Source organism: Tachypleus tridentatus, chromosome 10 (genome assembly GCF_004210375.1).
Source record: "Tachypleus tridentatus isolate NWPU-2018 chromosome 10, ASM421037v1, whole genome shotgun sequence".
Lineage (NCBI taxonomy): Eukaryota > Metazoa > Arthropoda > Merostomata > Xiphosura > Limulidae > Tachypleus > Tachypleus tridentatus.
Genome location: NC_134834.1, coordinates 106,684,851 through 106,699,590, shown reverse-complemented (window position 1 = coordinate 106,699,590; position 14,740 = coordinate 106,684,851). Strand labels below are relative to the sequence as shown.

At 32.1% G+C, this 14,740-nt stretch overlaps 1 protein-coding gene across 2 annotated transcripts; it reads left to right on the top strand.

Annotated features, from left to right (window-relative positions):
• Positions 1–4,402: 4,402 nt before the first annotated feature.
• On the top strand, positions 4,403–14,014 carry LOC143230045 (RNA-binding protein Rsf1-like). 2 transcript variants are annotated; one of them, XM_076463005.1, is made up of 3 exons: positions 4,403–4,540; positions 7,990–8,431; positions 13,542–14,014. In XM_076463005.1, the coding sequence occupies exons 2-3, from the start codon at positions 7,999–8,001 to the stop codon at positions 13,553–13,555; spliced, it is 447 nt and encodes a 148-aa protein (XP_076319120.1). In that variant the 5' UTR covers positions 4,403–4,540; positions 7,990–7,998; the 3' UTR covers positions 13,556–14,014. The 2 variants fall into 2 exon arrangements, with proteins under 2 accessions (XP_076319120.1, XP_076319119.1); XM_076463004.1 differs by having other exon boundaries at positions 7,990–8,454.
• Positions 14,015–14,740: the final 726 nt, after the last annotated feature.

Here is a 14,740-nt window from a genome sequence, read left to right as displayed (position 1 = left end):
TAAGTATATTTATTTATTTAACATAAGCTTAACCATTTATAGCTGATTTCAACTGTTGAGACTTGTAAAACGTTAAAAGATGAAATTGAATAATATCTTGTTATATGTACTGGATACTGAATTATATTCACCAAATACTTCAAAATAACCTGCTAAAGAAAGAGCAAAAACACAATTATTGCTGTGAGAAGTGGACAGAATCAATCTTTCATGATGACGAGAAACCCAATTAAAATTAAAATGTATTTTAAAGACGGCTGGTATGGTATTAAAATTTTAATTAAAATAAACTACGTAACAACGTTTCGACCACTGAACAATTCATCCTAAAGGATTAATGATTGGTGGAATTCTCATAAATCTAAAGAATAAAGATTACATCATTAGGACTATGAACACAGTAAAGTGTAAAATTCCAGTCAAATTTCGATAGAACATTAGAAGATGTGAAATTGAACACGTAGTACATATATATTAAATAATACGGGAATAGTCATATTTGAGGATGGATGTAGAAAGTCTAATGTAAAACCTTTACATAAGGACAGGTAGCCATCTCATTTACAGAAGCTATACTAACTACAGCTGCAGAGGTCTTATAGCTGATGAATATGACAGATTGCATGAGTTGCTCATGGAATATCAAAATGCTTTTTTCAGTGAACCTCATGCTACAGGCCAAAAATGTAGGATACCTCATAAGATTAATACCGCAGTTGCAAATTGGATTTAGATTTTCAAAGAGTTACAATCCTAGAAGAAAAAAAAGTGTTAGAACTAAGTATTAATCTTTGGGCTTAACTTATCATACTTGTGAATAAAAAGAGTTATGAATCCACAATGTTCTGTGTTGATTACTGAAAGGTGAATGAAACCACATAAAGGTATTTCTACTAAATATTAAAAGTTGACTCTAGTTTGAATCCACTATGTAGAAGAAAATGATTTTCAACATCTAACTTGTAGAGTAGATAATGGCAAAAGTGAGCTGACAAAGTTTATAGAAAGAAAATATCCTTTGCTGTAGAAATAGATTGAAGCAATTTTTTCTGTCACAATTTAGATCATTTAATGGAACTGCTATATTCGAATGATTAGTGGAATATGAACTGCTCTGGAACATTATACTAATCTACTTGGATGACATACTTGAATATGGAATGATTTTAGATAATGCTTATGATCAGGTTAAAAAGATTCCGAAACGGTTGAGGAAAGAGATCCTTAAGCTTGATTTCAAAAAGTGTGAATCATTTCATCATCATGACTTTCCCAGGACACAGTCAGCTTAAGAGTGTCTACAGATCCATTAAAGATTCACTCTGTCCAGAAATGACCAACGCCAAAGAACCCGAATAAGGTGAGAGTATTTCTTAGTCTGTACTCTTACAATCACTATTCTATCAGACCATTTTGTGAAATAATTTCTTCTCTACACAGAATAAACTTTGTTGGACTGCTGATTGGAAACAAACATTTAAAATGCTTGGAGGAACTTACCGTTTTTCTATTAATTTTAGATACATCCACTCATGATGTTGAAATGGTAGTAGTTTTTCAAAAGTAAAACCTGGAAAAGTATATCTGATTGTCTACTATAGTCAAGTAATAAATGCTGCATATGAGAGATATTGTACAACCTGAAAATATCTGCCAAATGTTCTTCAAACTGTAAGTAATTTCTTTCATTATAAAAATGTTCGAAGTTCACACTTCAGATATGTCATGCATCATTGAACTGTCTAATGTTTTTTTTGTAATTTAGAAAGATAGGTAAGAAAATTGTTCCGGAAACCTTAAGATATAAATTTAATATTGTGCATCATTCTGGATGGAAACATGTAACTTCTAATGCATTATTCCACAGACTATGTGTTAAAGAATGTGTAGACAACGAGAAAAGATCGGAACACAAAATAGTAAAGAATAACATAAAATAATCCAAGATGTAACCCTCATAAATGATGATGAAGAACTGATTTGATGCAATAAGCAACTGAAAGATACTCAGACAAATGTTACAAATTTTTATGTGTGTGTATCATGTAGAATAAATATATGCATGAAGTAAAACAGGTGTGTTTTCTTATAGCAAAGCCACATCGGGCCTATCTGCCAAGCCCACCAAGGGGAATCGAACCCCTGATTGTAGCGTTGTAAATCCGTAGACATTCCGCTGTATTTGCGGGGGGCACAGGTGTATGTATCATGCCATTCACTGGATCAAGAATAATGCAGAAATACCTTTGTTGAAAACAGGTTCTCACTGTAGCCCCAAGACAAAGATTTATTGAGCGCAGTAGGTGTGTGTGTGTGTGTTTTTCGTATAGCAAAGCCACAAAGAGCTATCTGCTCAGCCCACCGAGGGGAATCGAACCCCTGATTTTAGCGTTTTAAATCCGGAGACATACAGCTGTACTAGCGGGGGGCAAGCGCAGTAGTAATTGTTATGCTTACAAAGGGCTTATTATGGAGAAATTGGAATACTGTAGTGGAAAGAAGCAACTATTTCAGTTGGTACTTTTACATCCTCAACACTTCTTAATAATCCATTATTTCCATGATCTTCCAAAACCTGGCCATTATTTAAAAAAATATGTGATTATATTTGGAAATATGATAGAGAGAGACTGACTAACTGGATGACTCCAGATAGGAACTTGCAGAAAGAAAGTCAATCTACCAATAAACCCAAGGTTCCGATCAAAAGGGTCATCAACAGTAGAGCCGCCAGTGGATTCACTCAATCACTAACTTCGGAAGACACACCCCAGTGACAATAAGGAACAAGGAGTTATCTCATTTCATTCAATGTTGCTCAGAAGACAAAATCATTACAAGATTGTTCAAGGAACTACACATTCCAGGAAAGGGGTAATGTTGAAAGCTAGCTATTTAATGTTTTAGTTTGTTTGTTTGTTAGAAGGGGCCGCTGAAATAATTTTTGTAAATACATTTTACAACAGAAATCTCATTTAAAACTTACATGATCAGAACCAGGTTTTTTTTTGTAGTTCGAGTCTGGGACAAGATGCAGTCTGGGACTTGCGACTAATGTAGCTTTATCTATCCCACAGGCTAAGAACAACTCCACGCAGACGGACACATGCGTCAGAGAAAACAACAAGTGCCAGCGCCAAATTTACTGAGACACCAACAATCCTGAAGTTAACAATTATCACAGCCCAGATCCAAACCACATGTATCATCACAGCCAACACACCGTCCTCTACTGACAACCAGCCAACAGACTCAAACTCATATCGTCAAGAAAGACAAAAGTCCAGATAGCTTACTACTGCAGAATCTTGCGTTCAGCACCTGGTCTACAACATGCTCAATTACTCTTCACCCGATACCTCTACCGTTCAAGCTTGACCAAGAAACCTTCCGACTATGACATCGAGAACTTTGACAATGACCACGACGTCTTCTTCCTCGCTAGATAATACAGCGGGATGTTATTACAGTCTTGGTCTCAATTGCCTTTCAAGGACTATTTCGTCATCCTTTAATCTAGCACCGCCGATCAACTTAGCCATCTCTACTTATTGTTCCTTTTCACAGCTTTCCCCATCTGCTTTTAATGTTAATTTAGACTCACCTCAAATAATTCTGTAACTATCATATCTTCCAAGTGATACCATTATTCTTTTCTAGTAGACCCTAACCTTAATTCTGCGATCGAGGCTGAAAATAGGTGAACTGTGTTTCTTAGCACTCCTTGTTGTCTCGCAAACTGCTTTTGGTTAACCTAAGAAAGTCGAAACGTTGTTCTGTACTTCATTTTAATTAGTTTTAATAGCCACTCCAGCCGTCTTGAAAATACAAAACTATCTATTTGCGCTCTGCATTTAAACCTAATTTTTGGCATAATAAAACCAGACTTACCATTAAGCAATTAGGTAACCTAATTGAATTTGTTTGTTTGTAGAGCAAAGGTACAATATGTACCGTACAAGGAATCGAACAATGGATGCTAGCGTTGTAAGTCCATAAATTAACCATTGTTCCACCAGAGTATTGACCAATTGAAAGCAGCAGTAATAAGATTTCCTGATATGTTGTACTTAAGATTTTTACGAATAAACGCCTTATTTCCCATTAGATTTCAAAATGTAAAACATATTTTTTTCAATAATTTGGTTTTTATGATCTCTTTGTAAAATTAATTCTTGGGAAATCGTTATATTTTGTTAAACTTTCGCAACAGGATATCGGCACGTATTGAAGTTGGTGTAATATTATTGTAAGTGATTTGTCAAAATGTAGTTCTTTGTATAAAACCCACTGTTTTAATGTAAAAGGAAATAAAATAACTGTTTTTTTATAATAACGATTTATCTATTAGTGTGCTGTACTGGTTATAATAACACTTGAATTGGAATAATGTATTTTACTGGAAAAGAAGCCACGGATCTACTTTATGCGTAGCAATATAATAACTTTAAGGCGGTTTAAACCAGTTCGACAAAGACGTAGAAGAAAGAACGTAAGTGAATAGTCGTACGTTGAAGTTGATAGTGAAGAAGAGCTTGTGGTAAGTTGAGAGATTTTTTACAGTGAAAATTGTTATGTACAAATTATATGTGTGAATAATTTAGTGATTTAATGTAGAATTTAAAAGAAGACAATGTAATATAAAAGTTTCTTTATTAGTTATTGATGTTGTCTTTACTACTTCATTTCTACTTTTAAGGCACAATTTTACCTAACACTTTGTTACGTTAAAATGGCGGACACGGGTAGTTATTTTACTGCCGTCATGAGCTACTCCAGTTGTACGAATTGTTAAATAAAAGTATGCATAGAGAACTAAAAAAATATTAAATGTAAAGAGTAGATTATTTAGATATCTTGTATGGACTTAGTTTGTGATTTAGAAGTTTAAATGAAACCACTGTATGTATATTGTGCTGTGATTAATAAGTATGACAAATGTAGCTTTGTGATACAAAACGACCACATCCCAGAGTCGCCATAACGGGATTAGATTAACTTTTGTCCTATATGTAATTTTTAACGTAACTTTTTGTTACACTTATGCTTAAGATATTTAATTATGTGTTTATATGTGTTACTAAGTTGGAAAAACCGTTAAAAAAACTGATTTTCTAGGCGATGCAGCTGGATATTTTTTTCCATCACTTATCTGTAGGTTTATTTGAAAGACGCCATCTTAATTTCAAGCAGAATGGAGCTTTGTGCGACGTTATTTGAGAATGTTTTTTTGTAGATCGATCGTACTTGTAACAAAACTGATTAAACCGTGTGTAGGAGTTCTCTTTTATTTCTTGTTAATTATATTTTAGGCACATTTTATTTTAGTTTAATTTTTTCGATACCATAAATTAATAAATTATGTTAACTGAAATTATGAATTTACTTAGTGTCATCACGAAGTGTGGCATATTCGTTTTAAGTTAGCAAAACCTGTTTTTCATTAAGTTATTGAAATCAAAACTGGAAATTATGAAATCGGAAATAAGTTGAGCATACCTTTCAATAATTTGTTACCGTGTTTTAGAGATTCTTTAGCTGTTTACAATTCAATGTTTGTAAACAAGTTTTATTGCACGGTTTGTATAAAATACAATTTTATATTGTAAAAGAAAGTTGGTGGGAAGACATTTTAGATTTCCATAACCTGTTCTGCGTGAACTGATTGTCTGCACTCATTTCCATCAGTCTCTTAATTTTATTTAACTTTTGCAAAAAAAGTCTTTCAGATGTATTTTAAAACAATACATAAGTAACTAATTTCACTTTCTAAAATAAGTTATGGTAAAGGAATTATTTATACTTGGCAAATCAAGACGTCTAGCGTAAATCAAAATTGATGTGAATTTTAGGACTTGTTATTTCTGTTGGTTGAACATGTACGTAAAATGTCAGTTCTGATACTTACCTAGTAAGGATGGGTGTAACTTACGAAAATTACGAAAACTAACTCAAAGTTGAGTGTTCAAACATCATTGTGAATCCTGATAATTTAATATTTTAAAAACAAGCGATTATACTAAATTTTATTATAAACTACATCCTTAGATAGTTTAATTAAATTTTGGAATGAAAGAACCTACCACATAAGATGAGCTGGAGTTGTCATTGGAAATATAACTAACAATAGCATGGAAGAGTGTTACTATACTTATAACTGCATGAAGTTGATGTTATTACCTTACTAAACTTACAATTTAATTTATTGGTTAAAGGCTGTTATTGACTTGGATTCAACAATTTATTGAATTGTTTAATGTTATAATGTGAATATCTTACAAAATTCTTGTCCAGTAAAACAGCAAAGACAGACTTCATAAGTGAAATTTAAATTCATAGGTAAGGAAACTTCTTGGCACCATTTGCAATTACTGTAATGTTATCCAGACATTGCTTGAATGTCAGTGTAACAGAAATAAATGAGTTAAGTTTAGTCTAAATATCAATTTGTGTTTTGTCTTTCTAAAATGCAGAAAGCATAAATATTAATTTCCCAACTTTGCGGGTCACAATGTTGGTCAATTTGGCCAACCTTGTTAGGGTAGAGAAAATGTGTATTTAGAGGTTTAAGAGGATACACTGAAAATTTGTGGGATGAAGACTAGTATTTTTAATTATTTAAATGATTTTGTATTTGGACTAATGGTGAATTTATATTCACACAAATCTTTAAAAAAATACATTAAGAAAACTTCTGTGATGATACATATACTGCTTTAAAGTTTTAACATGTTCAACTGTGTATACAAACTTGTGTATTTGATACCAAGCCCATTTTGAAAGGTTAACTTTACTTACCAGTGAATGTCAGAGTATTTGGGTTGATTGAACTCTTATGATGGGTCATGATGCAAAAGCCATGTCATTGTTTTATGGCCTTTCATTTAAAATTTTTATGAATTCAAGTTTGTTATCAAATTGTAGAAAAGTTAATCTTTATATGATAAAAAATTTTGATTTTTGTGAATTGTGGTGTGCTTAGTGTTGGTTACAATTAGATGTTTGCCACAATACTAATTCTAATATTTTGTACAAATAATGAACTCCTTACCAAAATTGACAAGCTAGAATATACAATTAAAATAATATCTTAGAAATTTGAGCTCGTCTCTTCATTTCTGAAAACATTTCCTTTGTATGCAATTACCTTAATAAGACTTTAATAACCAAGCAACAGCTTAAAATGTCCCAGATATAGTGGTTTTCTCAGCCATTTTAATTTGTTAAAAGGCCACCACATTTTTTCAAACCAGTATTTCAAGGAGGTGCATTCTTTACTTAGCTAGTTCATATTTTTGTCTAAATACAGCTTAGTTACTAAGCCTAATTGGTGGAATTTTATAGTATTGGTATAGTAATTCATGAATGTTTTGGCTATTGAACTGTGACCCTTAAATATTTTTTTTTTAATGTGCAAAATTTCTAAAACCTTTTGCAACTGGCTTGGTATATAATGTACACAAGTTCATCTATGCATTTGATTTGCACATGTTAAGTATTTGCACTCTTAAATCATTTGTAATCTCTAAAACCTAAATACATTTCAAACGTTTATTTTCAGAAAGTTATTTTCTTTACCCATGTGAAGTCTCAATTTGACTGACCATGTACCCATCATTAAATTAAGAAATATAAATTATCTTGTTCTAGAATGACTACAAATTAAATACAAATGTTTAGTCAAAGTAGTGTAGTTTCAAAATATGTAGACATTCCAGTCATGCCTTGACATTGTGGATATGAACTCATGTTACCAGATCCTATAATATAAGTGAGCTTGTCTTGTTTGTGTTTTAGTGGACTAGTATTTTGTAACAGCCACATTTCAGCTATATATCATATGTATATGAATTATTACTATTTAGAAAGAGTACTTTTTCTTTATATATTGGCATATTGAATTGATACAACTAGAAGTTATGAACCGATTTGTATGTATGTAAATACATGTGTATATATATTAACTAAATTTTATCCTTTATTTTGTAGTTAAACAAAATGGAAAGAAGAGAAAGAGGAACACGTGTTTTTGTAGGAGGCCTTACTGAAGACATTCAGAAGGAAGATTTAGAGGAGGAGTTTAGTAAGGTTGGGAAAATAGTCAATGTTTGGGTAGCAAGAAATCCTCCAGGTTTTGGGTTTGTTGAATTTGATGATCGTGCTGATGCAGATGAAGCAGTAAATTCCATGAATGGTCAACTGATTCATGGAACAAAAATCAGGGTTGATATGGCAAGAGAAAGACGTGGTAGAGGGGGAGGAAGAGGAGGTTTCCAAGGAGGAAGAGGTTTCCGTGGAGGATTTGACAGACGAGGACCATCATATGACTCGTACAGGGGAGATGGTGGCTTTAGTCGTAGAGGTGGTGGATACAGATATAATGAAGGAGGCTATGGTTCTGGATCAAATTATCGTAGCAGATCCCCAATGGGTAACAGATATTAATTTTCACAAGTGAGCAAATCATTAGTGCCTTTAGAATTTGTCATTTTTTGCTCTTATGCAAATACGTTGCCTAAAATTAACATAGGGGTTTTAATCTGCCAACATATCTTAATAGGTACTTGAATTTTGGTATGGAAAATGCAAGTTAGCATTTACTTATTTAAAATTGACTGGTAAGCACGTGTTAAGTGCAAAACTGTGTATCGTATTTCAATTACGAAGTAAAAATAACTTGTTTCAACAGTATTTAGTGTAACTCAAATAGATGAACAAGATAGTTCAAACTTGTTTATGCACACATTGTCAGTTTTTTTGCCCATCCCCAAAGTATAGGCTTATATCTTTAAGAGACTGTCCTTTAAGAATAGTTATCACTCTTGTTTCTCATGTTTTCCATCTTTCTGAGTTTATTATTCTAGCCTTTCCAATCTCATCCTATTATGACCACATCAAGTGATTTAACAACTATTAATGAAACTGTTTACAAAGTAGGTGCATAAGCAAAGTTTTGAATACATCGGATAGAAAGATTATAAACTGCTTTCTTCAATGTATTGAATAAGTTGGTCTGAGAAGTAATTTATTTCATTGGAAAATGAGAAGATTAACTCATGCAGAGAACAACTGTGTAGTGGTAAGTTCAGAAAATCTAGAAAAGTCATTGGAGTTAAGTTTTGTTTCAGTTTATTAGTAAAATTAATTTGCTTGAAAGCTACAAATTTTGTGTGGCAAGACATCAGGTAAGCTTTTGGTTTTATAGCATAAAGTAACTGTAGTGATTTGTCACAAATCAGTGAATGCAATGTTTTAAGTATTGTTTGATTAACATTAACTTCTGTGTATATTCAAGTTCTGTGCAAATATTCTTGATAAATTTAAATGTATTAAATTTTAAAGATGTTCATACTTTGTCAACTGTCACCCTTGCAAGTTTTAATGGCAGTAAATTGTATTACAAATTTTGGGTCTTTCCTTTGTTTACCTAGCTTAAATTACTTCAGCTCAGCTAAATGAGTATTTTAAAAATTTTCTGTAGGTAAAATATGCAGGTTGTTATAACATTGTAATCAGTGGTTGTAATTGAACAAAATTTGTTGCATTGTGGTTGCCTTGACAACTAAATAGTGGTGAATTTCAGCCAAAGATTGATTTTGGTGTCAGTAATATCAAGTACAGGGAATGTGTGTATACCTGATTTAAAAGTAGGCTTTTTATACAAAAATTGTTAGGTTTATAAGAATTTTTGAATAATTTGCTCATGCATTTTTTTTTCAAATGTTCATTATCCAACATGCAAAGTGATTTTGATTTCAGTATTAAAAATACTATAATGGATAAAAAAAAGAATTTGAAATTTATCTCCAGGTAATTATTTAACTTTTCAGAAAAAAAAAACTATTTCTGTTAAGATTTGACCAACTTTACTAGCCTCATACCTACCATAAATTTGAAATGGATATAATTTGCTTTTGTGTTCAAGAATGACAATAAATTGTAAACAAATATTTTGTCTAAATACTCTAAATATCATAACATTATACATTTCTTTTATTAACCTTTCAGCTATGCCTAATAACAAGTTGTAGTGACTGCATGTGCACACATTAGTATTCAAGAATATAAATTTGCTTTTACAAAATGGCCTGTCTTGGATGTGTTCTAGTAATTTCTAAAATGGTTACATTTTAATTATGTATATAATTAACAAAAGGTTCTGCACTTTAATTGGAGCTTTAATACCAATACCAGATGTCTTGAATATTTTTACTTCAAGTTTGTCATCATGAAGTTTCCATACAGATTTTACATAGTGAGAACTGCTTGTGGGCATTCTGAGCTTTTGATTGGTTATGTTCATGTCAATGAGCAAAGGTGCACATAAGCATTTTCAAAAATAGTGGGTATGGGCTGCCTTGGTTGATTCAGTAAATGTAGTGATATCTCAGAAAACAGAAAAGACAATGTTCTTACCTTGTATTCTAGCTTGTCATTAGTATTGATAATTTGTGTTGTATTTGTAAGAAAGTATGGACTTTATTTGGGTATTCCAAACATCCGCTTTGAACTTCCATTGAATATGCGATGCATGAATTTGATATTTAGGATTTTTTTGTACATTTTAAACCACTGTAAAATACTATAACTTCAATTCTTTGTAATTTGACTCCAAACATTGACAATTCATAAAATAGTAAATCAATAATATCTTGAATATGAATCTACAAATCTGATGTGACTGTAGGAAGAGCTGTCATTTGGTAGGGTTAAAGGAAGAAGTTAACTTATTAGCCAAGCTCAGCAAATAACCAAAACATTGCAAAACTTCATCATGTGAAGTATACTTTAAGTGGTTATCAAGTTTATTTATGAAATGATGAATGGTAAAAAAACAGGTACACAACATGTAATATTAATCTAGTGACTGCAGTAATGTTTTCTACCTCCCTGCTTTAACAGGTAATCTTTTTGAGAAGGCTAGTTTGGCATGTTATTAAAGGGTTGGAAAGCTAAAGTACACCAAATCCATTGTCACACCTATTGGTTGTGAAAACTATCGAAGTAAACAAATGTATTAAAAACAATTCAAAATCCATGCTATCTGCAATGAAATCATTTGAATGCTTTTCTCATTTCTTCTGTGTTAAGTTAATGATGAATTTCACCTACTAAATTAAAAGGATTAATTGTACTTTTCAAAAATTCCTTACTATTCTTTGAAATCCATAAATTGTGATCCTGTGCTAATTTTTTAATTTTGTTTATTGTCCATTCTCTATCCCCTTAAACCCATCTACAGATATAATTTATATTCTAAAATGGTATAAACTTAAATGACAAATACTGATTACCTTTTAGAGGTAAAGTTATCCTGGTTGAAGTCTTTTGATGCAAGATAATGTTTTGCTTGAATTCTGTTTTTATTGATAGCTTGGGGTATACTATATGTAAATTTAAAATTGTGGGTATTGCATAAGTTGAATTCATGGCTGTTACTCTTAAACTTTAAGGACAAAATATTTGGATGTATAAAGTTGTACCATTAAGCTTGGTAGTACAGAAACTGAAGTTGAGCATTGTTCAGGTAAGCTGTTCAGTTATTGAAAATCAGGTTATCTAGGAATGTCACAAACAGCTGGGAAATGAATGGGTTAACTAAGAACATCAATTATTGCATACTAAGCAATTAAACTTTTTACTTTTATAAAAAAAAATTTCCAGTACTTCTGATCTTTTCACTGTTCTGATTTATGCCAACCATCCAGAATTCTGAATAATCCACTATTACAAATATAATCAGTTAGTGTTTTTTATTTTGAATTATGAAATTCACACTGTAGTTTCATACAATGGGCTGTGAGAATAACTTGTGGGTTTAGTTTTACCTTTTGTGAATTTCACTTAATGCAAGTTTTAATTGAAACTGCTTATTTGTTATTGTGGTAGATTTTTGATTTGAAGAGGTAATAAAGATGGAAGATACATCTTTGAGGTAACACAATTGTAATCTTGAATTTAAATTGAATTAAGGCTTGTATTTTGTAATCTGGTTTAGTGAAGTTGCTGTAAATAGCACAAGTTATATGTGCCCAGAGTATACATATATCTTGCAGCTCCTAGTTTCTTGGGTACACAAATCAGAACAATATCCAGTTTTTGCATAATTTTTTATTTTCCTTGTAGGTGACATCACATCACTTTTTGCTGTTATCCAGTTTCATGTTTAGCAGTAAAGATAAATGATTTTCTAATGAATTCTCTTAGATAGTGATGCATAGTACTGCCTAATGTTTCTTTCTTTTTTTTCCAGATGCCTCCATGGTATATTTTCATTAATCTTTTCTGCTTCATGCTTTGTTTTCCAGGACCAACACAATGAATAACCAGACTGCAGTCTTATGAATTATTTATTGATCTACTTTTGTCAATACATTTTGATGTTACTAAGCAGTTTAAGTTGTAATTGGTTTGAAGCTTTCTGCAGAAAGGTAAGTTGAATCTCACACTTCGTCACTATGAATGGAACTTTTAAGCTGCAAGATAGCACACAATAAAATAATAGGAATTACTCGGGGGTTTTATGATGGCCTATAATTGCTGCAAGTAGTCTATAAATTTGATTCATGTAAGTGCATTGTCTGTACAAGGCAAAAATTAAACTGTTTGGCATACTACCCATAAATCCTTTGCAATATTCATGTACAAATGGACAATCAAAAGACAGCTAAGCCTGAATCAAACAGGGTATGAGGATATCCAAAACCTTTGGGGCACAAGCTCTAAACCTTCTGGAAATCTTGAGCACCAGGGTGTGTGGGTGATAAGGTAATTAAACCAAAGCTTGTCTTGATTGTATCCCTGGTGGATTTACAGTTGCATACTTCATGCCTCTGGGTTCCTCTACAGAGGTGAATTAAAGTAGCATACCTGTTCCATTGGATGTAGTACTGACATTTTTATTACAAAAGTTGAAGCAGCTCTCAGACAGAACTTGGGTTTAAAGTTGAACTTGAACTGAATCTTGTGATGATAAATCTTAGTTGATTAAAATTAAGAAAAATTTGGAATGCCACAGTGGCAACTTTTTGTAATTTCTTGAGTGGGTGGGGGAATGGTTGGCATGACTATTCATGTCAGCACTACAGTAAAATCTTCAAGTGTTGACCAACTACACATTGTAGATTTGTGCATATCTATTCTGCAACCCTGCCATCAAATGTGCTTCATGTAGCATACAATTTCCATACCATAGATCATGTGACGATTTGCCTGATTTGTTTTGACATTCCTGGTTACCAGAATCTTGGTTGAATGACTAGTACAAAGCTGGCTGTTTTGCAAGTATGTATATTCTCTACGAAATGTAGCCCAAAGACTACAAGTGTTGTAAGTCTTCTTTACGTACATGGTGGACAGTGTCCTGATGAACATGTTCTCTTTATTCAACTGAAATAATTTGCTAGAAGCCATTTTTTCCATCTGATTTTCATTTTGTCTTGATGAGTTTCACTGCTTTTAATGTTGGGTTTCCATGCAAATGGAGAACCATAATGACATTGCTTCAGTAATCCAATGCAATTACTCCTTTCTTCAAACAGTGTCTACTGAGTAGAAGTTCTGCACCAAGTCGATTCAGAAGTATGGTCATCGCGTCTGTGAATGTCCTTGTTTACAAGGGCTGTATATTTCTGCAACTGACTTGTTTCACCACCAATTTTTGATCTTTGAGTGTCATCTGATGTTGCTGTCTTCTAGCTTTGAGTTATGTTTATGAAGTTAAAAATTCACATATCTACCAATTAAAAAAAAATTACCAGAATTCTTGTATTAGTCAACATAATGGCCAAGCTTGGAAGTGTTTTTGATGTACAGTTTCAGTGAAAGCTGACACTTAAGTCTGTTTGCATGACTTTATCCTGTATGACTAATGATAAACTCCAGTTTTTACAAGTCCCACACTAATGGTAATAGTCATGCATTTAGACTTAATTGATATTTCTTTTTATGTTCATGTATAAAACAGCCCTGTTCGCTTTGACATAAATTAGTAATAAAATTCGACTTGTCTGGATGTGAAGTTGTCTCTTTACTTTTGCAGCATATTTAGTTTTTTACTGAGGTTATACTTGTCACAACTACATAGTCTTGTGTGAAATTAATGTTAGAACTTTTATTACATGATACTGTAACTCGCCAACAGTTTCTGAAATGTTTGAAATATAAACAATTTGATATTAATTACTACAAAAATGGCAGTTGTGTTTTTAGAAGGGGATAACTTTTGCTGGGACACAAAATCAGTTTGATAGTAATTATTTTCAGTTATATTTGTGTCCCACTAACGTGAAGAGCATGAATTTGTTCATAAAGCTCAATGTAAAATTTGCTTTTATTCTGTGTCACTAATGAATAATACTTGGATTTAGGGATTGCTTAATTTTTAAACGTTCAAGTGATGTGTACAATATTTTGTGCATGTTTCATAATCAGTTTACACGACTGATGAATAGTGAAGTTGGAAGTAGTGTTCCAATATTAACTTGCAATATTTAAACAGTAAAGCCTACTAATGTGAAGTTGCTGAGAAATTTTTTAACAGCATCTTTGGAAAATTAATATACGAGACAAAGTTTAATGCATAAGTTTATGAATTTTGCCTTTACAATGAATATAAAGTATAGCAAGAAAGGTCCTATGGCATGATTTAACTATTAATGTTTTTCCATATTAACACTTTTTTAATACTGTTTTTGAATTATTCCAAAATTTAAACTGCATGAACACATACACCTTAACA

Coding starts and splice junctions, on each gene's coding strand:
- LOC143230045 (XM_076463005.1), top strand. CDS start 7,999: ATGGAAAGAAGAGAAAGAGGAACACGTGTTTTTGTAGGAGGCCTTACT.